This window comes from Pristis pectinata, chromosome 8, assembly GCF_009764475.1.
Source record: "Pristis pectinata isolate sPriPec2 chromosome 8, sPriPec2.1.pri, whole genome shotgun sequence".
NCBI classification, from domain to species: Eukaryota; Metazoa; Chordata; class Chondrichthyes; order Rhinopristiformes; family Pristidae; genus Pristis; species Pristis pectinata.
Window position 1 is genome coordinate 90328730 of NC_067412.1, and position 25108 is coordinate 90353837.

The 25108-nt window shown below is 39.7% G+C and overlaps 1 protein-coding gene across 2 annotated transcripts in view; it reads left to right on the forward strand.

Annotated features, from left to right (window-relative positions):
* The window catches only part of ar (androgen receptor), a 144244-nt gene that overhangs the window by 88197 nt on the left and 30939 nt on the right, over positions 1 to 25108 (forward strand). The window contains exons 4-5 of one of the 2 annotated variants that reach the window (XM_052022350.1): positions 2575 to 2871; positions 22738 to 22882. In XM_052022350.1, coding sequence (XP_051878310.1) covers positions 2575 to 2871; positions 22738 to 22882 — 442 coding nt within the window. The remainder of the gene's footprint in view (positions 1 to 2574; positions 2872 to 22737; positions 22883 to 25108) is intronic. The other variant, XM_052022351.1, reaches the window with a different exon arrangement.

Here is a 25108-nt window from a genome sequence, read left to right on the forward strand (position 1 = left end):
CATCTGCAGTCCTATATTTCTCTAAAACTAAGCAGGCTACAAATTCATTCACACAACTTTTTAAAAAAAACACACATTTGTGTTATGGGAAATAGGCTTAACCAGTAGAGTGATTTTATGTACATTGCTTTATGCTTTTGGAAAATCCATCTCTTCATTTTTTTTAGTGTGATTTTCATCATTAGCAATACTTTCTAGAATAAAACTCTTAAATAACATCACCAGTATAGTAACAAGCAAAATTCTTGAAGATTTTCAAGCTCACGGGTCAGAAAATAACCGTTCCCATTCACTCCCAGGTCACCAGGTTTCCTTAACTGTTTTCCCTGAATCCACAATATTTAAACGGGCTGCAATCATACTGCATCCTTTGTCCTCATTGAGACCTGTGGCCTTCAACAACCTCTTGCTTGACCACATACTAATGTCTGGATGATTTTGCCCATAGATATCAGGGACATGGTCACCTTCCACTTTTCTGCTCACTGCTCAAGAGAGGACTTCACCTCAGCCTCAAGGAGAGTGGATGTGAATATTTGCCAGCATCATGGGCATTTATAGACTGCTCTCTTGTCTTTACAGAGACCTCTTGCCTGGAGCATGTGGCTGTGGAGAGTTCCCATCCCTTGTTGCACAAAGAACATGCCTCTGGTAGGCACTGCTCTTCACCAACCTGTCGCCCTTAGGAGTCCTTTTCTATTCCCCTGCCATTGTTGCAACATTCATTCATTCAGTAGTAAGACCCCTTGTATGTGGAAGAGAATTGCTTATATTGTCAAATATGTCCCTTCTTTGCAATATCTGCAGTAATCAGACTTGCTGATAATTTGAGAGCTTGCAACAGATCAATATGGAACATATGTGCCAGCAAATATTAATTTCAGCAATGAAGTTCTCACTCTTTTAACATATAGCAGTTTTAAGCAGAAAATCCTGCCTTTATTTTCAGGGATGTTTGGTACAGTCCAGTTATGGTCAATTAAAATTTAAAGTTTTAATGGTTAAACGCACTTTATAGGTGAGGATCTCAGCGGTTGTAGATTTTCCAAGGAAGCACACTGGTCAATAGTTACTAATTATCAGCAAAGGGAAACTATTGATCTCTTTTTATGTGTCTGAAACCCCTCCCCACACCTCCCACTTAAGGCATCCAACTACCGCAGTGTGAAACGTTCTGGACATACATTGTTACCTGAAGTAGATCCTAAGGTTTTAGCAGCAACATTTATGGTCACATGCCTGATTCACAAACACCCAATGGATAATTTTGGGTTGAATAAAAACAGAAAATAGTGGAAACAATGTGTCAGGCAGTATCTGTAGAAAGAGAAACCGTTAACATTTTACTGTATGTCAGAACTGGAAGGGAGGGGAGTATGTGTCTGGTGGTAGAATCTTGGAGCTGGCAGAGGTTGCCAAGGATGATCCATTTAATATGGAAGCTGGTGGGGTGAAAGCTGAGGACCAGGGGAATGCTATCCTTTCTCTTCCATGAGATGGGTGAGAACAGAGGTGTGGGAAATGGATGAGATGTGGCCAAGAACTTCGCCCATTATTGTCCCTTATCTGCCGTTCTGTTCTCTTTTGGAAGACCTTGTTTATACCATTCTTGCAGTTAAGATTTCCAGATTATAACCATGCTCTTATTTTTTTCTCTTATCTTCCCCCTGTTATTTGTCTGTCATTTTAAATGTGTTCCCAGGTGGTTAAATCATCCACCAATAGATCAGCTTCCAAATAAGGATGCACTAATAGATCAGCTCCCAAATAATGATTCTAAATCCATCATGATCTTGTACAACTCAAAAATATTTTGATTTCCTGTCATTTTTAACAGACTTAGAAGTTATGTTAAACTAGCATCTGTATTGCCATGTTCCTCTAGATATATATATAGCTAACACAATGTTGATAGTATGTAACTCACTTTGTTAGTTCATGTAGTAAGACATCATCTGGATGAAGAGGCCACTAGATCTGTGTCAAAATACTTCGGATGCTATTTATTGTTACTTCAGGGGCTGTTTAACCATAATGTCACTTTAACGACTATTATTTCTTGTCTTCAGTGCATACTTGCCACTGATGCTGTATTGCAGCTTGCTTGCAGATGAGTTCCAAGACCTCACTTTTTTTTTGCAACAGAGTTCCTATATGGCATTAATTGTAACAACAGATATTTACACAGAACAGCTTCCAAAATGAGGCAAATGTGTTGTTGTCAACAAAATTTATTGGTGTAGCCAAAGGAGACAGAATTGAATTACTGTAAGTTTGAAACTGGGGCACGAAACTGACAAACTCATTTCCATTTCAGTCTGCACTTGGAGCAAATTAATGCCTTCTGTTCATTGACAATTGTTTGTTGTATCTACACAATATCAAGTAATGATTACAAAAATAACTATTTGTTTTGTAAAAGGTTATGTGCTGAAAGGAATATTGAATATGTGACAACTAGTGCAGTTTTTATCATTTTTGATACTGTTTTGTGTTTGAAGTATTTTTTTTACTTATTGCCACTTTTTCTCTCTATTTAACACAAGGTGATCATTCCATAATTTTATTTTCAAGGTCGAAAATTGAAGAATACGAGACCATTCCAAACTGCAGAGGAAACGGATTCTTCGGTTACACAAAAGCAGCAGGATACCAATCTCATGATCGCACCAAGGATTGGCGTACCAAGAATGCAGAAATTTCAATGTCAGCCCCTTTTCCTAGCTGTGCTACAGTCCATTGAGCCTGATGTGGTATATTCAGGATATGACAATACACGACCTGATACATCAGCCAGTTTGTTGACAAGCCTCAATGAACTTGGGGAAAGACAACTTGTACGTGTTGTCAAATGGGCAAAGGTCTTACCAGGTAAGAATGTGGCTTTTAAGCCTTGTGTTTTCATGCAAACCCTGTAGCAATATGGGGGGTGGGGGGGGTGGGGGCGCGCAGGGAGTGTGGAAAACAAATGTTGTTTAGTAACATTGCTTAACTCATTCATTCTAACAGGACTACAAAAACCTCATTCTAGGGGTTGGTGGGGAATAAAGCTGGTATGCTTTCAGAAGTAACTCTTGTAGCCAGTTGAAGTATGCTGAGTAAATATTATCAACTCACCTGCATTTAGGTGGTATTTATTAGGTTGTGCAACCTCCAACAAATTAGATCTGATAGTGCTTGTAAAATTTTTGTTCCCATTTAATTCACACACAAGTATATCTTGGAATGTTTTACTTAAAAGGTAGCTGTTGCGCAAATTTTTCTCTATCTCCTGGTTTCTACTGTTTATTTAGCAAAGGCACTTGCTTGCACATTCCATGTATAGCTAATCTCTCCATAGTATGCATTATACATTGTCATTTTCCCTTACAAAATGAATTAGCTTTTTTATTCTTTATTCTAGGTCTTCAGATAATTGCTGGCTCTCTAGGTAGCCCATTGTCCCTAAGCTAAAGAGCTTAAATTTATATAATGCTTCACCTCTTCACAACAAAGGAAAAGTCAATATGGTTATTTTGAATACAGTTTTATTATTATGAAAGACATGGGCACCTGCTTGTAAATACTCAGTCATATAGATGCCATTCGGCACACCACATCCATGTCTACCATTGGCACCCATCATTATTAATTATGTCTAGCAGCACTTGACCCATAGCCTTATATGCCTAAGCAATTTAAATGCTCATCTAGACACTTATTAAATGTTATCAGTGACTCTGCTTCCACCAGTCGCTCCAGCAGTGCATCCCAGGTGCTGTATCAAGGTCTGTTGACTGGCAAGTTTAATTAATGACAAGTTAATCTATTTTGCTCCTTTTGGTGAAAGAAAGGTGTTGTATTTCTGTAAGAAAAAAATATCAATTAGATATCTTGTGCATCTAAACAGATGTATGTGGATTTGGGTAATTCAAAAGATGACAGTTTTTAACGGTGCAGCACTGAAATGTTTGCCAATATTACGTACATAAGTCCTGGAATGAGATTTGAAGCCACTTTGGATGAGAGAACTAAATGTGACATTCCCAAAGTTTGTGGGGCTGAAGGAAGTTGGGGTGTGCTGGAATGTGAGCTTTGAGGAGGCTCTAATGTGGATAAATGTGAGGTTATCCACTTACTTTCTAAAAACAGAAAGACATTATTATGTAAACGGTGTACAATTGAGAAAGAGAGAGGGAAGGTGCAACTTGACCTGGATGTCCTTGTATACCAGTCACTGAAAGCATGCAATTAGGAAGGCAAATGTTATGTTGACCATCATCGCAAGAGGGTTTGAGTACAGGTGCAATGATGTCTTGCTACAACTGTACATGGCCTTGGTGAGACCCCATCTGGCATTTTGCATGCAGTTTTGGCCTCTTTATCAAACAGGTAGTGCAGAGACCTGAACGAACAATTTGAAGTTGTGATTTCATATCGCACCATGGCAGCTAATCCAGAATTGTAGGTTTAGCTTCCACTATGACAATTATGGAATATAAATTAGAGTTTTGTATTAAAGGATGACATACGAAAAGAGATTGAACAGAGTAGAACAATATTCCCTGAAGCTTAGAAGAATAAGAATTGATAAAATTCTTCAGGGGCTTGACTGCATAGATATTTGGCGGATGTTTCTCCTGGCTGGGGCATTTATAACTGGAGCTCATGCTTGCGGAATAAAGGGTAGGTTATTTGAGAGGAGGAGAAATTTCTTCAGTGTGTTCTGAAACTTTGGAATTCTTTGCCTCAGAGACTTTGGATACTCAACTATTGAGTTTATTTCAGAAAATGTTTGCTTACAAAAGGAATCAGAGGATATGGTGATTGAGTTGCAACAGCAGCCAAGGTATTATTGAATAGATCAAAGGGTTGAAGGGCCTTCACTTTTTTAAAATGCTCTTTAAAATCAGCAGAAAGATCTTAAATTTAAAAATTGAATCTGGAGAGACTTCATAGCTAAGCAAGGATAGGGTTGATAGATGAGTGCTGAATTCAGGGGAGGACTTAGCACATGTTAGAATGTGGGAATGGGAAGATATCAAGGATCTCCTTTAACTGTACAGCCATTAATCCCAGTGCGAGGGCTTAGGGCAAAGGAGCTGTTGGACACCTTACTAATCTTTAACTATCATTTCAACCTGTAAGAAAAGTGTACCACATACTTAGAGTGAAAGATTGTGAGCATGAGGGTAATGGAGGAAGCAGGCATTTACAACTTACAGGTAGAGCAAAATAGAGAGCATTGGTTTATTATTGTCACTTGTACCAAGGTACAGTGAAAAACTTGTCTCACATACCCATCATACAGGTCAATTCATTACACAGTGCAGTTACATTGGGTTAGTACAGAGTGCCTTGAGGTAGTACAGGTAAAAACAATAACAGAATGCAGAGTAAAGTGTCACAACTACAGAGGAAGTGCAGTGCAGGTAGACAATAAGGTGCAAGGTCACAACAATGTAGATTGTGAGGTCAAGAGTCCATCTCATCGTATAAGGGAACTATTCAATAGTCTTATCACAGTAGGGTAGAAGCTGTCCTTGAGCCTGGTGGTATGTGCCCTCTGGCTCCTGTATCTTCTGCCTGATGGGAGAGGAGAGAAGGGAGAATGACCTGGGTGGGTGGGGTCTTTGATTATGCTGGCTGCTTCATCAAGATAGCGAGAGGTAAAGACAGAGTCCGTGGAGGGAAGGCTGGTTTCTGTGACATGCTGGGCTGCAGTTTCTTGCGGTCCTGGGCAGAGCAGTTGCCATACCAGGCTGTGATGTATCCAGATAGGATGCTTTCTATGGTGCATCGATAAAAGTTGGTGAGTGTCAAAGGGGTCAAACCGAATTTCTTTAGCGTCCTGAGGAAGTACAGGTGCTGGTGAGCTTTCTTGGCTGTGGCATCTACGTGATTTGACCAGGACAGGCTATTGGTGATGTTCACTGCTAGGAACTTGAAGCTCTCAACCCTCTCGAACTCAGTACCATTGATGTAGGCAGGTGCATGTACACTGCCCCCTTTCCTGAAGTCAGTGACCAGCTCTTTTGCTGAGATTGAGGGAAAGGTTGTTGTCACAACTCCATGTCACTTAGCTCTCTATGTCGTTCCTGTACCCTGACTCATCGTCATTTGAGATACGGCCTACTATAGTGGTATCATCTGCAAACTTGTAGATGGAGTTAGGGCAGAATTTGGCCACAGTCATGAGTATATAGGGAGTAGAGGGCTGAGGATGCAGCCTTGTGGGGCACCAGTGTTGAGAATAATTGTGCTAGAGATATTGCTGCCTATCCTCACTGATTGAGGTCTGTTGGTCAGAAAGTCAAGGATCCAGTTACAGAGGGAGGTGTAGAGTCCTAGATCTCGGAGTTTGGTGACGTTTGCTTGGGATTATTGTACTGAAGACAGAGCTGTAGTCAATAAACAATAGTCTAACATAGGTGTCTTTATTGTCCAGATGCTCCAGAGCTGAGTGTAGGGCCAGGGAGATGACGTCCGTTGTAGACCTGTTTCGGCGATATGTGAATTGCAGTGGGTAGAGGTTATCTGGGAGGCTGGAGTTGATGCGTGCCATGACCAGCCTCTCAAAGCACTTCATTGTAGTGGATGTCAGAGCCACTGGTCAGTAGTCATTACGGCATGTTACTTTGCTTTTCTTCAGTACCAGGATGATAGTGTTCTTCTTAAAACAGGTGGGAACCTGAGATTGAAGCAGAGAGGGGTTAAATATGTCTGTAAATACTCCTGCCAGCTAATCAGCCTAACATCTGAGCACTCAGCCAGGGACTCATCTTGGCCAGATGCTTTCCTCATGTTCACTCTCCGGAAGACTCCGGAGTACATATATTTCCTTCCATTACCGCTACATTTCCACCTTGATGATAGCTAGATACAAGGGAGTTGCATGGCCAGGTGACCAGTTCTTGTCATGCAATTGGCACCTAATCTATTACATTAGAGTAGCTTCCAATCCCAAATTTTCCTCTGCAGGACCTCTGTGTCTTAAGGATGAAAGAGAAACCTCAATTCTCCACTTTGTGACCAATTAGTTAACATTTCAGTCGTGAGCATGGTTTGTTTTTACATGATGGGATGCTTTTCCGTAGGGTTGATCTTTGTGCTGGAATTTCCAGTGCTGGTTCAGGAACGGAGCAGAAAATTCTGTCTGGCCAAATGGTTGCCTTGCCAAAATAGGCTAAAAAACTTGTAACACAGCATTTGGCTGACTAGCAGTGCTGTGCACATATAGTGATTCCATGACAGAAAAAAACAGCCAACCATATCTAGACTGGTGAAAATAATTGTTGTTTAACAAGAGGTGTGCAAGAATTCAGTGGGGTGGATTTGATTTGGGGGAACTCAAGATTAATCCCTTTAATAGTGACAAAAGGTCCAGACAAACTATGAGAAAACAAGAAATCCCTTTTTCAGCTCTTTCAGGGCATCTTTTCTTTGAAGCCCATTTTTGGGTTGAAGCAGAAAACCTTAGACTAAATCAATTATCCTTCTACACAATTCAACATACTTGTTTTCTCACTTTTCCAATTGTGATGGAGAATCTTGACCCAAAACATTGACTCTTGTTTTTCTCCACACTGATGTTGCTTAATCTGCTGAGTGATGCCTGCATTTTCTGTTTTAATTTTGGATTTCCAGCATATGCAATTTTTTTGTTACTAAAAGCAAAAGTAATGTTTTTTTTACATTTGTATGGACTGTCTGAAGGTCAAGAGCTCCTCTGTAGAAATTCAATCTGGTATTTATGTAGTAAGCAATAGGACTGAATTGAGCTTATCTGTGGCTGATGTTTTCAAAATGAGCATCTGCTATTTGGCTGGTTCCAGGTAAGGAAGACTCAACCCTACTGCAGACATATCTGTCCCTCCACTCCACATAGAGTCCATGGTAGAGTCTGATCATGCTGGAAATTTCCATCATTACACTGAAGAAGACAGACTGCAGATGCTGGAATCTGGAGCAACCAACAGTCTGCTGGAGGAACTTGGTGGGTCAACCAACATCTGTGAAGGCAAAGGAGCCTGATGCATTGTTTCGACCCAAAACATTGACAATTCCTTCCCCTCACAGATGCTGCTCAACCCACTGAGTTCCTCCAGCAGACTGTTTATTACACTGAAAGATCCGCTCCTCTGATCCTACACCAGCTAGCTCTATACATAAGTTATAAAAGATAAATCAGTTCAGATAATTATTTGTTTTATTTACTTCATTTTAATGTTTTTAATTCTTAGTATTTTCATGTATTTTAAAGTAGTTTTATTTTCAGTATTTAATTATTTAAAGCAATTTTTATGTATTTTATGTGTCTCATTTTTAACAAAAGCAGGCTCCAAGCTTCAATAGGAGACACACTTCTATCCCCATAATGGCTGTTGAGGTGTGCCAGAGTTGCAGCCTCAGGGGAATGCCACCTGTGGCATACTCACCTCTGAGGCTTCATTGTGCCTCCTCATGTGGCACCGGGGCTGGAAGGTCAGCTTGTTGAGAATTCTGTATCCAGCCAAGATAAGTGTGGGTGGGCCGGAACAATGGGCAACGTGCCAAGGAGTCAGGCTGAACCCAGCACAGCTCAGCCCTTTAATTTTTTATTTGCACTTTAGGTGTCATTAATGCACATTTTAGAAGAACTAGGAAATCGTGAAGCCAGGAACTCAGTCTCTGGAACGCTGTATTCCCACTGTTTCCCAGCTGCACTCTGTTGCACGAAATATGCAAATGTATTTCAAATTCTATTGCAGTTCAATTTGATGTTAGTAGTGACATTTTTAAGAGTAAGGAGATTGTTGTAAAGCACTGGCTTGCTCAAGGTCAACTGAATTGTTCTTGCAAGCAAAAGAACAGATTGTATTGCTGCCTACAGAAGTTTCCTTTAAGCAGTGATTTTGTTGTAATTGCCTCTGTTTTTACTTTGAGTGAGTTATTGTGAAGCTTTAACAAAAAGGATTGTACCAAGCTTGAGGGAACAATTTTCATCCTATTTTGCTGTCTTAAAATGGTCTCATTAATTGAATAAAGATTAGCATTTCTGGTCCATATATGCTAGTGAATCAAAGTGTAGCTAGATTATGTTTGAAAGAATTTTTGGACAAATTCTCTTTAAGACTTTATTAAATTGCAGCATGTATTTGTCGTCTATTGCTGGATGGTCATGCATTATAAGCATTCTAAAGAGTCTCGTGTATACTTCAGATGAGCAACATTTTTAAAAAATGAGTTTTTTCTTCATGCCACATGAATTTTTACTTCAAGAAATTATTAGTCTTCCTGGATAATCACCATTCAGCCTGTTCACTAACCCTTGCATGACTTGAGTTTTTTCAGGAAAATATCAAAAAGGGCAGCCCACTTTTGCCTCTCGTTCAAGTTTAAATTTTGAATCTGGGAACAACAGTTTTCAAGTATGCAATTTACTGTTTTTAATTTGAAAGTACTAAATTGGAATTTTTCATTAATAAAAATTCTTTATTCATCCTTGAATCACTTGTTCAGTTTTCAGTCTCTGGATTATTTTGTTTTCAAGATAGTAGATCCACCTTTATTTTATTTTCAAGATAGTAATATAACAACAACATAGAAGGCAAGGTCTCAGTTTGAGGTTGGCAAGGAGCATTTAGATGTGGACATTGATTTCTCACTCAGCTAAGTACATTATTGAAAGAAATTCAAAAACAGGAAATGGGAAAGCAATCTGCACAACCACTGGAGACATTTTATAAAAATAATTAATGGTGCAGTTCCTGAACTTCAGTTCTGTCATTTATTGAAAGCATGAGTCAAATGAAAAAAAATTAGATACAGTTCAACTAAGATCATGAACACGACAAAGGAGCAGAAGTAGGCCATTCGGCCCATCGAGTCTGCTTTTCCGACTTCTTTTCCAGTTTCCGCCAAGGGTTTATAGGCCTATTCAGTTCACGTTTTTAATATATTTGTCACACTATTCCATATTTTAATCATTTCTGATTTATGTTTTGTTTTTAAATTCTTGGCATTATTCATTTTAATTTCTAAATCCAGTCTTCATTTCTGCTTTTAATTCTTAACAGTAAAGTTTCAATTGAGGGACTGTGACTGGCATGGCTTTTTATCAAAACAAAACTGGTCAAAAGTATGATTTTTATCTAAAATGATGAAGCTCTAGTAAAATCCTGTGATTGCAAGTTTTTGAAACTCATCTGCAAAGGATATATTTTCACTAGTAAAGTCATGAAAAAAAACTTGTTTTGTGAATACAGTTATAATCCTTTGAAGAATTCTGAAGCACTCACCAAGCCACTTCATTATTTAGCATTGAAAAGTTTGCTAATTTAACTATGAAGTTCACTGGTAGTAAGATGAATCATTACCTGTTAGGGGGAAAAGAATCGTATTTCGCCAGTACTTTTGTTACGATACTGCGCACAGACATTTGTGATGGTGAGGAAGGAAGAGTACAAGTGTAACTGTGTTATATGTGTAAAGGGGAACAAATGGTATAATGTGTAGAAGAGTACAAAGGTATACATGATTACTCAATTGGCAATGCAACGTCCCTCTCACAAACATCCAGGATCTAGTGTCTAAAGTGAGAGAGGTATCCCACGGACTGTTAAGCAGCAGTCTCTAATGGTTGTACTCACAGAACATACCTTGCAAACAATGTGCCAGACTGGTATGAAGATATGAATTAAGACAGGAGTAGGCCATTTGACCCATTGACCCTGGTGCACCATTCAGTAAGATCATAGTTGATCTATTTGTAGCCTCATTCTTACCTAACACAGCAACCTTACACCCCCATGTTTGTCAAACCCTGGGAAGATAACATAAAATGCCATTTTTGCATCTTTTATGGGAATTAAATCATTGTATATTTAGAGTTAAGTATATTGACAAATGGATATAATTTGCAGTTTTAGATTGAGTGCTACAGGTCACTTAACATGCAGGCTGGCTGATGAGAGAATTCTGACAAAACTATTTAATATCGCAGACTTGGTGTTGGAGGGAATGTGTAGAATAGCCACCAGCATGGAGATGCTGCTTAAAAATGTGAGATGGTTTTGATGAAGATACTACTCCAGTGTGCCCTACAAGGGCATATGAGGAAAATAATGGGTCACATATTGCAGCTATTATTATGCATCTTGATATCTATCTTGTTTTGTGGGTCGGGATGTGTATCTGAAATTCTGCAAGTCTTTTCTTGCAATGCAGAGCAAAAGAACGTTGAGTGCGTACAGGAGGAATCAATGTAGTTATGGAGGAACTGAACTGTTGGGCCATCAGGTGAAACAGATAAGGACAGTTCTCCATTATAGTAATGAGCTATGATTGCATGTCAATGATATGGGAGCACACTGGATAGAGTTACTCATATTAAGGCACTGTGTTTTGTAAGTGGTGAAGAGGAGATTTGGTGAGTTTTGGAGGCACCAAAGAGTCTCCAGCTGGCAGACCAGGATTCTAGAATGCAGATGAAATGAGATTCCCTTAGGTAGTTCTATTATGTCACTATCTTCATACCAGTCTGTAACTATTATGTCAGCATCTGGAAGAGTGAGAGAAAGCATAACTTCGAATGAGAGTGCAACAGATACAGGCAACTTTCCCCTTGAGGGTAGTTGCTGTGACTGACATGCAGGTAGTGAGGTACCAGCATTGTTGCAGATGGAATTTCATTGCAGTCTATTCAACATGAAGCTTGGGCTAAAAAGAGTGCCAGGCATTTAAACGTGTGACCTTCCTGGTAGAAGGTTGTGCAATTTGGTTAAAGCATCTGTGTTATGTACTAAGAAAAATGAAGGAAAGTTAAGTGTCAGAATGAAGCAGCATGGCAATGAATGGGAATATGGTATTTCCAGCAGTGGATTTAAAAGGAGTGGATAATGTTAACACAGGGTACATTTTCAAAAGCTTAACGAGCATATGGAGAGCATTCTTTGAGAGTCATGGATTTGCAATGCTGACCTTTTGGGCACCATACAATAAAAGCTGAGTATCCACCTGATTCATTTGGACAACAAGTGACGCAGGTATTGAATCATTATAGTTGTGAAATACTAGGACAGAAGATATCATTGACAAAAGAATCTGCAGAGAGAAACATAAGATTGTGGGGTAAAAAAAGGAGCCCAGTGAGCAAAATAGCTTGCTTATCAGAGAATCAGCAGAAAAGACAATGCAAGTAGCCTACATCAAGTGATATAACAATTTCAGAATTCATAAACCTGAAGAGCAAGAGGTCAGAGGAAGATTCTATAACCTATTTAAGCTGTGTGAAAGAGCTAGTTCACAGAAAATTTGGAAGAACAGCTGTATTACCAAAATAATTCACAAACAAGATGAGAAACAAAAGACTCAATACAAACTACTTTAGGGAGGTGATGTTGATTGGCTTGAGCAAAGATCATAGAAGTTAAGAGTTACTGACTTCAATAAAGGATGTTCTGTTGTAGCCCTATCCCATTATGTCTATAGACTACCAGCTATACCAAGGAATGCACACAGAATGAAAAATGGAAAGATTGAAGCCATGCTAAATGTGATTATGGATTTTCAGTACATAAAGCTTTCATGATGCACCAAAGATGCATTGTGTTGCTTCCAGATGGTAGTAAAGTAGTTAATTTGTTTACAAATTCTATACGTTGTGTTCTGTCATTACAACAAACTGTAATTCTAATTTATTATGGATGTAGTGGATACTATCGATAACCCCAGGAAGTAATTTTTTTTACTTTTGATGAAAGCACGAAACCATTTTTTTTGCAAACAACAGACATTTCACTGGCCTGCTGAAGGTTACTCCATGGATCATCATAAAATTCCATTTAAACAGTAAAGTTTTTAATCTGAATCCTGTGGAGATCTTCATTGTATGATTTGTGTACTAAGACACTTTTCTCCCCAGAGTTATATATTTGTGGTAAGGTGTTTTTTCTTTTGGGAGGTATAGGTCTGTTGGTGAAAAATTTTGTTCCACAAATTATTTTGGCCTTTTCTTTGTTGCTTTTCTTTGTCCATTGTTTTCAACATTACAGCACTGCCTTACACTGATACTAAATGTTATTATTAAAGAAAATAACTAGAAATAATCAAAAGAGTATGTTTCCAAGCAATTATCTGTTACTCTTAGAGCATTGTGATATGATGCACCTAGACTGGACTACTGAGGTTTCATTAATGTGTCAGCTATTGTATGGGTATCATACAAATATTTACTAACAAAATCAACACAGCATATTCCTACAGCATTAATACTATCCAAGCATAGCATTTGGGAAGAAGTTGTTCTCACAGTATGCAGCAGAAAGAAAGATATACGGTACATTTACATGGTGACTTCAGGAGATGCTATTGTGGTTTAAAGCCAATGAAATACTTTCAGTAGTGCAGGTTAGACTGCAAACTTGTACTGAAACAGAGTACAACAGTTTGTGCATGTGAGAAGGGCTTTACCTTAAAACTAGAGAAATTGGCTATGGTTATTGGAGGTCAGTCATCTAGGCTTCAGGATTTTACCACAGAATTCCTTAGGACCTTGTTCACAGCCCAACGATCTTCAGCCACTGTTCAGTCATCAGTGTTCCATCATTAGCAATCATTGATTGCCGATGTTGACACTGTTTGCAACAACTCAAAGTGAAAAGTTATTCCTTTATGCATTAAGACCCACACAGTGTTCAGGCATGGGTTACTTGCTACACAAGTGTCAGGCAATCACCATCTCCAGCAGGAGGGGGTCTTCCTATGGCATGAGCAATGCCAGCTTCTCCACCACTATGTCCTAATTGGCACCCTATCTGTGACCCTAAATATTCACACTCTGCACACTGCATTGTGGTTACAGTGTATGCCATCTGCATAATGCACTGCACTTACTGATCTAGGCTACTTCAAAAGCATTTCTCCAATGTCGGACTGCAACTACAAAGGAGGGCAGGAGCAACTGATGTATGAGAGCACCACTATTTGCAAGTACCCTTCCAAGTCTTACACTGTTCTGACTGGGAAAGAAATTATCTTTTCTTTGTTGTTACTAAGTTGAAGATAAAGGATTCCCTCACAGTGCAGTGAAATTACTTTCATCAAACAAAATGCAGCCATTCAAGAAGACTCATCACCACCTTCCCAAGGCCCGACAGGGTTCTGATGAGGGTTCTTTGACCTGTAACGTTAACTTTGTTTCTCTTTCCATAGATGTTGCCTAACCTGTTGAATGTTTTCAGCATTTTCTATTTTCCTATTAAATATAAACTCATGGTTCTTGGCTCCAGTGCACAACTCACACATGATTGACATGCTTCAACTGAATGTCATGCTGCCATCTGCAGCTTATAGAACACACTTGTTGCATAGTAGAACAAAGGTGCTGTGCCTGGATTGCTTTTGAAGAACTCTGTAATATTCAACAGAGCAGTTCTCAAGTCGTTATGCATTATGACAGTGTATACTTTTGACATTTTGAGACTTCAACTCTAGTCATTAGCTACAAGGGAATTGTGAAGAAGCAATCTTGTAGCCATGCTGTCGGTAAAGAATACCTCAGACTACAGTCCAAAATTCTCATTCAACATCGTACCAACCTTTCATTGCTTACCAACACAGAGTCCACTTAACTATGTTCAAATAAAATCTCTTCGTTAATAACAGTAGAAAAGGAACAAATACAGCCAGACCATGTAGCTCAATGAATCTTACGAAAGTTACTGGGATCTTGTCAGCACTTCAGAGAGATCTTAAGGTACAAAATAATAAACATTATTGTTATTTGCTCCATGATTTAATAGTGCAGAGGCCTAAACCAAAGAGAAACCAGGGGAAGCCACTCTGCAACTTAGATCAGAACAGGGCTCTGACGTTAGTAGAAATACTACCATCATAGAAATGCCATAGAAATAGCACCTTCAGTACTTTGGCACCTTCAATATTTTAGCACCTAGCATTGTCAACTTGACAGAATGCCCCAAGACATTTAAGAGCCTTATCTTTAAAAAGGTTTTTGTCCGTGAACTACAGGAGTTATCAGGACAGACAATTAAAGCTTGGTCAAAGAAAGGGGTTTTGAGGAGTAGCAAAGCTAGAAAGCTGAAGATATTAGGGAAAAAAATGCTAGGGTTTTGGGTTTAGGCAGCCACTGGTGGATGATGAAAATCAGGGATGCCTGAGAAATTAGAGGAGCCAAAAGAAATAAGAAGGACTGCTTCAAAATTAACGAGTTACACATGAGAAAATATGGATGAAAACATGGCTAATGTGCCCCAGTCCTAAATTCCTTTTCTTTGCCAGTTCTATGTTGCCCTCAATACCCCTGATCTTTCTAACAAAAATCTATCTCATATTTAAATATCTCCAGTAATCTAATCTCCATAACCTGCTTGGGTAAAGAATTCCAAACATTCACTATCCTCTATGAGAAGAAATACCTAGACACTTCAGTTTTAAATGATAGCCCTCTTTTAACTACACGGGGGGCTGATGGAGCCAGGTGAGGTGGGGGGTGGGGTGAGGAAGGTAAAGACGGAGGCTGGAAGATAAGTGGTAACAAGAGGCTGCAGTTGTTGAAACCTGATAAATAAGGAAGGTGATAAGTGGAACCAGATAAGGGAGGGATGTGGGGCAGATGAAACCTGTTGGGGGAGGGGGTAGGAGAACCAGAAGGTGTAGTATGTGGGTGATAACCAGGTGGAACCAGGAGAGGGATGGGAGTGAAACTGGGTGACAATGGGGAGGAGAGGGAGAAAATGGAAGGAGGATGAAAGGTGAAAAACACAATGATGCTGGAGGAACTTAGCAGGCCAGGCAGCATCCGTGGAGAAAAGCAGGTAGCCAACGTTTTGGGTCAGGACCCTTCTTCAGTACTTCTACAGGACTTCAGAAGTAGACCCGAAACATTGACCGCCTGCTTTTCTCAACGGGTGCTACCTGTCCTGCTGAGTTCCTCCAGCATCATTGTGTTTTTCATCTAGATTCCAGCATCTGCAGTCCTTTGTTTCTCTAGGAGAATGAAAGGATCACATGAGTGTGAGTTACCTGACAGGGCATAGGTAAGGGATAAGGGATGGAGTTCTTGCAAAAGATTGGGTAGGAGGAAGTGTAGTCAAGTTGGCTGTGGGAGTCGGTGGGTATATAGTGAATGTCAGTAAATAGTTTGTTTCCTGAGATGGAGACAGATCCAGAAGAGGGGGAGAGGTATCAGGAATTGTCCAAGTGAATTTAAGGGCAGGGTGGAAGTTTGTAGCAAACATGATAAAATTGATGAGTCCTGCACAAGTGCAGGAGGTAACACCAATGCAAAATGAGTTTGGGGTGGTGCCAGAGAAGGTATGAGCAAGAACTGTTCCATGTAACCATCAAAAAGATGAGCATGGCTAGGGCCCACGTGAGTGCCTGTGGCTATGCCTTTAATTTGTAGAAAATGAGAGGAATCAAAAGAGAAGTTGTTCAGCGTAAGAACAAGTTCTGACTGGCAGATGAGAGTGTTGGTCAGGGGGAGCTGGTTCTGTCCTTGTTCCAGAAAGAAGCAGAGGGCTCTGTGACCTTCCTGATGGGGGACAGACTTGTATAAAGACTGGACGTCCATGGTGAAAATGAGGCAGTGGGGGCCAGGGAATTGGAAGATATCAAAATGATGGAGGGCATGAGAGGTGTCCCAGATGTAGATGGGAAGGGATTGAACAAGGGGAGCCAAGGTATATGGAGATGTTGAGTGGGGCAAGAGCCAGCCAAAACAATGGGCCTACCAAGATAATTCTGCTTGTGGATCTTGGATTAAGTGGGTATAAATATGATGGTGAAGTAGTAATAGGTGGCAGTGTATTCTGATGTGGAATTGCTTTGAGTGGAAATAAGGAATAGCAGAGGTCAGAGTGGTCTACAGGCCCCCAAAAAGATTGCCCTACGCCAGAGCAAAGCATAAAAGAGGAAATATCAAAGGTGTGCGAGAAGGGAACTGCAGTTATCATGTCTGGAAAGCAAAACCATCAATGTTACGGGTCTGCTATGTGTGGCTATACTATGTTGCTGCCGGAAGCATGGCGACACTTGCGGGCTGCCCCCAGAACACTCTACGCAAAAGATGCATTTCACAGTGTTTCGATGTACATGTGACTAATAAAGAGATCTTATCCTTTCTCAGTTTTCTTTCAGATTCCAGCATCTATTTGTTTTGTACTTATCATGGTGATTTTAATCTACATATTGGCAGGTGAGCAGCTGGTCGGTTTCCTTCCAAAAGGCTTAGCAGTGAATAAAAGGGAGGTGGGCTCTAGGGAGCAGCCATTTTGAGGAGGGCAACCTTGAGGTGGAAGTGCTGTTGGCAAGTTAAAGTGTGGGCTGTGGTGCGGAGAGCAAGCAGCATTAAGGTAAGGTAGGGCTTTTTCCTTTTTTTGTAAGTCTGCTAGTTTACAGTAACAGCAGTCAGTGGAGTAGTATGGTCCTCCTGTGAGATGTGGGAGATCAGGGAGCGGTGAAGTGCCCAACTTGACTATGTCGGCAGGAAGTGTGTCCAGCTGCAGCTCCTCTCAGACTGCATGGATTGGTTGGAGTGGCAGCTAGACTTGCTGAGGATCGTACAGGAGAGTGTCATAGATAGTTTCTGGGAGGTAGTCACAACAAAGGTTCAGCCCAATAGATAGCTGACTGCCAGGAAAGTAGTGTAGGATTCTCTTGTAGCTGTCTGCCTCTCAAACACGCGTAACATTTTGGATTATGTAAGGGGGTGAAGGGAACTGCTTCTTGGGGGAAAATAACAGCAGCAGTCAGATCAGTGGCACCACAACTGGCTCTCTTGTATAGCAGGATACGGCAAAGTCTAGGCAAGCAATAGTGATAGGAAACTTGTTAGTTAGGGGCACAGACTGGTGTTCCAGGATATTGTGTTGCCTCCCTGGTGCTAGGGTCAAAGATGTCTTGGAGCAGACACAGGACATTCTGAAAGGGGAAAGCGAGCAGCCAGAGGTCATGGTCCATATTGGTACTAAACAACATAGGCAGGACAAGAAATGAGGTCCTGCAAAGAGAATTTAGAGAGTTAGGTGGAAAGTTAAAAACCAGAACTGTAAAACAGGAGTTAGAGATATTGAAGAAGGATGTCAAAGGATTCAGCAGGACATAGACCAGTTGTAAATGTGGACAGAGAAATGGTAGATGGAGTTTAATCCAGGCACAAGTGTGAGGTTATTATACTTTGTGAGGTCAGATGTAAGAGAAAAGTGTACTGTATGGCTGTACCATTAGGAGGGTAGGTCCCTACCTCTCTGAAAGTGGCTACACAAGTAGATAAGGTGATTAAGAAGGCGTATGGCATACTTGCCTTCATCGGTCAGGGTGCTGAGTATAAAAAATAGGGAAGTCTTGTCGCAACTGTATAAAACTTTGGTTAGGTAACATTTGAAATATTGCATGCAGTTCTGGTTGCTGCATTACAGGAAGGATGGGCTTTGGAGAGGGTGTAGAAGAGGTTCATCAGGATGTTGCCTGAATTAAAGTGTATTAGCTATAAGGAGAGGTTGGACAAACTTGGATCGTTTTCTCTGGAGCATTGAAGGCTGTGGGGCAACCTAATAGAAGTATATAAAATTATGAGAGGCATAGATGGGGTAGGTGGCCAGAGTCTTTTTCCCAGATTGGAAATGTCAAATACAAGAGAGCATAGCTTTAAGGTGAGATGGGGAAAGTTTAAAGGAGATTTACAAGGCATTTTTTTTTTACACACAGTGGCAGGTGCCTGGAACGTGCTGCCAGGGGAGGTGGTGGAGGCAGGTATGATGGGGCTTCTTGTAACCATTCTATGGTCAGACTAAATTAGTGTAAGTAAGCAGGCAAGAGTGTTAGTAATTGAAATTTGGGAGTCAGTTAAGGATGGGTGCAAGAGTAAGTGTGTTGGCAGGCTGTGTTTCAGTGGGAGTTACTGGATTATGTAATAACATAAATAGATGTTCAGATGTGAACAACCATGTAAGTTAGTTAGGTGTTCCAGCCTTATAATCATAGATTGATCTTGCGGTGTTTTTATGTTACTTTCGAACTCCTAATATCATTGGTCTAACTGCTGCACAGGTACCAAGCTTTAAATAGAATGTTAATATGGCACTCAGTTTATAGAGTCAGAGAGAGACTGTACAGAGATACAGCATAGTCGGAGACTTTTTCCCAGGGCAAAATGACTAACACGAGGGGGCATGATTTTAAGGTGATTGGAGGACGTAATAAGGGGGATATCGCAGGTAAGTTTTTTTTTTACACAGAGCGGTGGATGCATGGAACGCACTGCCGGCAAAGGTTGTGGGGGCAGATACATTAGGGACATTTAAGAAACTCTTAGATAGCCACATGAATGATAGAGAAATGGAGAGCTATGTGGGAGGGAATGGTTAGATAGATCTTAAAGCAGGATAAAATGTCAGCACAACATCGTGGGCAGAAGGGCCTGTACTGTGCTGTTCCATGTTCTAAATAGGCCCTTTGGCTCATTGTGTCTGTGCTGACCATCAACCACCCATTTACACAAATCCTACATTAATCCCATTTTATTCTCAACACCTCCCAGATTCTACCACACACTAATATGGAGCAATTTACAGTGGCCATTTAACCTACCAACATGAATGTTTTTAGGATGTGGGAGGAAACCAGAGCACCCAAAGGAAACCCATGCTGTCATGGAGAAGATGTGCAAACTCCACACAGAGGCCAGGATTCAAATGGCTGCTCCACTGTACCTATATCTGTAAGAAGTTACATTCTTAACAGAAGGACCTGGAACCTTTTGCAGACAAAATATACAACTACTTGTCAAAACATTTGCAGAATTGCCATTATAGACTAAGGGCCAGATAATGGACACCATATGATAAGCATTCAGGAAATGGAGGCACAGCTTGTGACACTGGCTACTCTCCCTTCAGAAGTAAGTTGTTTGTCAGGCATGTGAAAATTGGTTTGATGTTAATCTTGGGGTCCATGTCCATAGATCCCTCAAGGTTGCCATACAGGTTGGTAGGGTTGTTAAGAAGGCGTATGGTGTGTTGGCCTTCATTCGTCAGGGTATTGGGTTTAAGAGCAGCGATGTAATGTTGCAGCTTTATAAAGCTCTGGTTAGACCACACTTGGAGTATTCTGTTCAGTTCTGGTTGCCTCATTATAGGAAGGATGTGGAAGCTTTAGAGGGTGCAGAGGAGATTTACCAGAATGCTGCCTGGATTGGAGAGCATGTCTTATGAGGATAGGTTGAGTGAGCCAGGGCTTTCCTCTTTGGAGAGAAGGAGGATGAGAGGTGACTTGATAGAGGTGTACAAGATGATGAGGCATAGATCGAGTGGACAGTCAGAGACTTTTTCCCAGGGCGAAAATGGCTAACACGAGGGGGCATAATTTAAAGGTGATTGGAGGAAGGTATGGGGGATGTTAGAGGTAAGTTTTTTTTTACACAGAGAGTGGTGGGAGCATGGAATGCACTGCCGGCAGAGATGGTGGAGGCAGATACACTAGGGACATTTAAGAGACTCTTAGATAGGCACGTGAATGACAGAAAAATGGAGGGCTATGTGGGAGGGAAGGGTTAGATGGATCTTAGAGCAGGATAAAATGTTGGCACAACATTGTGGGCCAAAGGGCCTGTGCTGTTCTATGTTCTTAATGTTGATTAGTCACCACTGTCCAAGACACAGTTGGCTCCTGTGCATTGCCGCAGTAATGTACATTTCAAACGGGTCTAGCTAATAAACCCCAGCTGGATTCAGTGCAACACTACTGTCAAGGCACTTCCTCCATCCACAGGAACTCAGTTGGAAGGAGTGGTAGGTTATGTTTTTAAACATCTGAAATTAAGTATAGATCAGCATGTCATCTCAAGCTGCCAATATTCACAGAACATGGTAGGTGAAATAAATGACTGCATTTAATTTGAGCAGGCTGCTAGGTATTTGTCATTTAATAGTCAGGCAGGGAAATGACACTAATAGATGCCATGTCTGTTGAACATGAAATGTAATGCATTCCTTTAGGACTCCTTGATAACAAATATTGTTTATTACTTAAATTTAATTATGGCATTTCTTGGAAGATAGCAGCATTCTTCCATCATATATTGTTGGTTGTTTCATTCTTGGTTCTGTTGCACTGACTTGATTATGACATTATGGTCACACAGATTTTCTTTACGCATGAAATCATGGACTTTGCTGGTTATACTATTAAACTGAAAGGAGTGGAGAATTGTATTGTAAAACTGTTAATAATCAATTCGTCCATGTGAAGCATTGGTTTGAGACACCAGTTTTAATTATAGCAATAGTTTTGATGTACTTGCATTCAGCTTCTATCCATAGTTGGCATGTGGTGTCATTGGCTTTATCTGCAAATGATAACCTTGTTCTTGCTGCTGTTCTTCAACTTTTCATTAACTTTCAAATAACAGTGATAATAGCATGCGTATTTAAAAAGTGATACTGTGGAAGATTTTTGGTACTTGGGCACTGACCGACAGAATCCTGTGGTCACAAAGCACATGCGTAGTGAAATGCTTTAAAACGTATTGGCTTATTATGGGCACTGCATTGTGCATAGATTGCCTAAATGCCATCAGAGGTTCAGTTGATAACCCTTGAGGTTTAAGATTATTTGGGAAACCTATAGGTTTTCAGAATTATTTCCCTCACTCTTATTAGTCAATGACCAATTGATGAAGTGTTGTCCCTGCTGAATAGTACATCTTTGATTTTGATTATACTTCTCTAGAAAGCAAGATGCTGAAACTATAGACACTTCCAATGTAAGTCTAGAAGAAGTCCAATGTATAAAAGTTGACTTTAGTGGAAATTTGTAATATTACAGAAACATTGAATGTCGTCTAGAAATATTCCTCAAGGAAATGATATCACTCTGCTAATGCTTCCCTTATAAATTTCACAGGTCATTACTTGCAACTCTACTATCATTATTAAACTAGGTGACTTGATGTGTTGCATGTAAATTTTAAGTGCCATCTGATATCACCCACAATTCTCTGCTACATAAGCTTTTTTCCAGCTCTGCCAGGCCAGGAGGTAGTGATTAATGAATTAAAGTTCCCATAGTGCACCATAATTTTGAATGTGGCTAAGTTATGTACAGTTACTCACATTTCAGTCAAGAGTTCATTCTTTTCATTGCAAGCTCTGCTGCAGCATCCATTCCATGTGAGGTCAAATGCATTGAGCAAGCAATGCATTATTTTTGCAATATATTTTTAAAAAATCCACTGAGCATTTCATCTCTAGCTAATAGCCTTGCCGCATGATTCAACGCTTTAGCAGTCGCAAAATAAATTTAACTTGCAGCAATGTGGAAATTACCTGAAAGAGCAGCAAGGAAGCATATTTCATACATCTAAAATTGTTGGACACAATAACATATCTTCTGGCAGAAATGTTAAATAATTTTTGTTTTCCAGTGGTGAACTGCTTTGATCACTTTGGTTGTTCAAGTTGCTCAGAAAATGGCTTACAAGTTTACAGTGTTATATTGAGACTTAACTACTTACAATAGAATGGGGAACAAATTCAGTTCAACTTGAATGAATGCTGGTACTGTAATTTAACTATATGAATGGTTAAAATTACACACCACAATCAGTGCAAAAAGCTTCATAACTGTTTATGCATTTGCGCCATTAGTTAATTGTCCTTAATGCTTATTAGCTAAGAAGGTCTGTTCCTTGCCAAGCTATGTACTGATCATTGCATACTATAACATTATTTCAGCACAAGTGCTCCTTGTCTGCAGGTTTTCGCAATTTACATGTGGATGACCAAATGAGTCTCATACAGTATTCGTGGATGGCAGTTATGGTCTTCGCAATGGGATGGAGGTCCTATAGAATTGTGAATGCCAGAATGCTCTACTTTGCACCAGACTTGGTATTTAATGAGTAAGTGAACATATTTCTGGTAGGGTGCCCGACTCAGGTTAAAATTATATAATTTATAAGCAATTCATGTTAATTTTTCTATCAATAAATCCTGAAAAATTACTTAATGGTAGAAGTCTTCCCCTTTCTGAATAAGAAACATGATTCACATATGTTCAACTCCAAACTTATTATCGATGATTTGATCTGCCAGAATTATTAGTTTGTTGCAACTTCCTGTTGAATCTTGTTTCCTGCTCGTGACTTCAGGGAACTGCTTATTTCTTTTGCATCAGTTTCAAGTCGACAAGATAAAACAAGTAGCAAATGATGGGCTTCACCAACTAAGCTTATGACAACACCAATTTTATATTTTTATTTCATTGTGTTAAATTGAATGCATTTTAAAAGGATAAAAATTAGCAATATTGCTAGTTATTTATTTTGACATTGGAGCATAATTACTTGATCCTAATTCGAATAACTTTCATGAGTTCTTCATACAGTTTGAGGGGAAGACGAGAAAAAACTTAATTCATCCACAAGTATCTTTGAATACTGTTGATTTAGAATTTTAACTACTTGTGTTTAAAAACAAATTTGCCTACATAATGTCTGCAAATTTTGCAAATAGCCTTGATTTAATTATTGTTCCAGGAAATTCTGTCTGGATTTAATTTCTCTTTATTACTGGTGATCTCTTTTGCTCATGATAATCTTTGCCATTAAAATGTTAAACTGATTAAAATGAAGTATTTGTTGTTTAACGTGCGGCAATTACAAGGTACAAGGTGGCTTTTCTTTTGAGATTCTTAAGCTATGCATTTTGCACTAAGCCCATTAAATGCTGCAGCTAATTTTCCTCTGCTTCACTGCACAGCATTTCATAAGCATCTTCAGGTTATGAAAAATTATATGTGGTGGACTTTTTTGGCCTGGTTTTTATCTACAGTTCCTTTTTAACTGAGATATGGATACATCATGCAAATGTAAAATTTTATTTTAATCATGTCTAATAGTTTCACTTTGATAGTACATTGAAAATGTCCAGCAAAAAAACAGGAACTACAGCAGCTTTTGGGAAAATAAAAAGATGACAGTTTTTCAGTTTACACGAAAATAGAAGCCAGTATGTAATTTTTATCTAGATATTTATTTATTAGTCACATGTACATCAAAACACACAATGAAATGCATCTTTTTGCATTATTGAGAATGTGCCGGGGGGGCAGCTGGCAAGTGTCACCACTCTTCCAGTGCCAACATAGCATGCCTACAGCTCCTAACCTGTACTTCTTTGGAACGTGGGAGGAAACCAGAACACCCAGAGGAAACCACGCAGGCATGGGGAGAACGTTCAAACTCCTTATAGAGAGCAGCGGAATTGAACCCGAGTCACTGGCGCTGTAATAGCGTTACGCTAGCCGCTACATTATACTCACAAAGTCCTCCGCAGATTCCTCGGGTTCATTCAGTTAAACCTATTTACCAAAATTATGCTCCAAAATTAACACATTTCCCTTATGATTTAATATGTTAGCTTCTCTTAGTATAGTACTCAAGTTTATTTATGTGCTTAAGCATTTTGTGATTGTGAATTACTATTAAAATATTTAGTAACTTCTGTTGTAACATTGGCCAATGTGCAATGTCTGTACGGGCCATACTAGATCAATAGAAAACTTTAGAAGGGATTAAGGGACCATTCATGATCATGTGTTCCCAACTGGGAGCTGGGCTTGTAAAAAAAAATGCTGAAAAATTGCAAGTACACAGTGCGTGCTTTGCTATTCATTATTTAACAATAATAAATCTCAGAACTGCCCACCATAGAACTGTAACACATTTTTGATCAGTACTTTCTTAAAATTATTTTTTTTTTAGACATTCTTAGGTCCCCATCCTGGTAGGCCACTAGAATGATATTAATTATGGCGGAGTGAATTTCCTTGCTTCATTGTAAAGAACGGGCTGCAGCTTAAAAGTTTCTTGATCTCTTTTAAAAAAAAAACATTATGCATTGCTGAAATTCCCTGCACACCTTAAGAGGGAATCCTGGCTTAATTTGCTATAAGAAATGATGCATTTCAACAGCCACATAACTTACCATGATGATGTTAGAAGTCAGTCACTAATCTCTGTCTACATGTTTTATCAAGCACAGCACAAATGATCAGTTTGCTTTTCCTTGCTGTAAGATTGTATTTTATCTTCTAGTCATTGCATTTCTCTATTCAATAGGGTCAG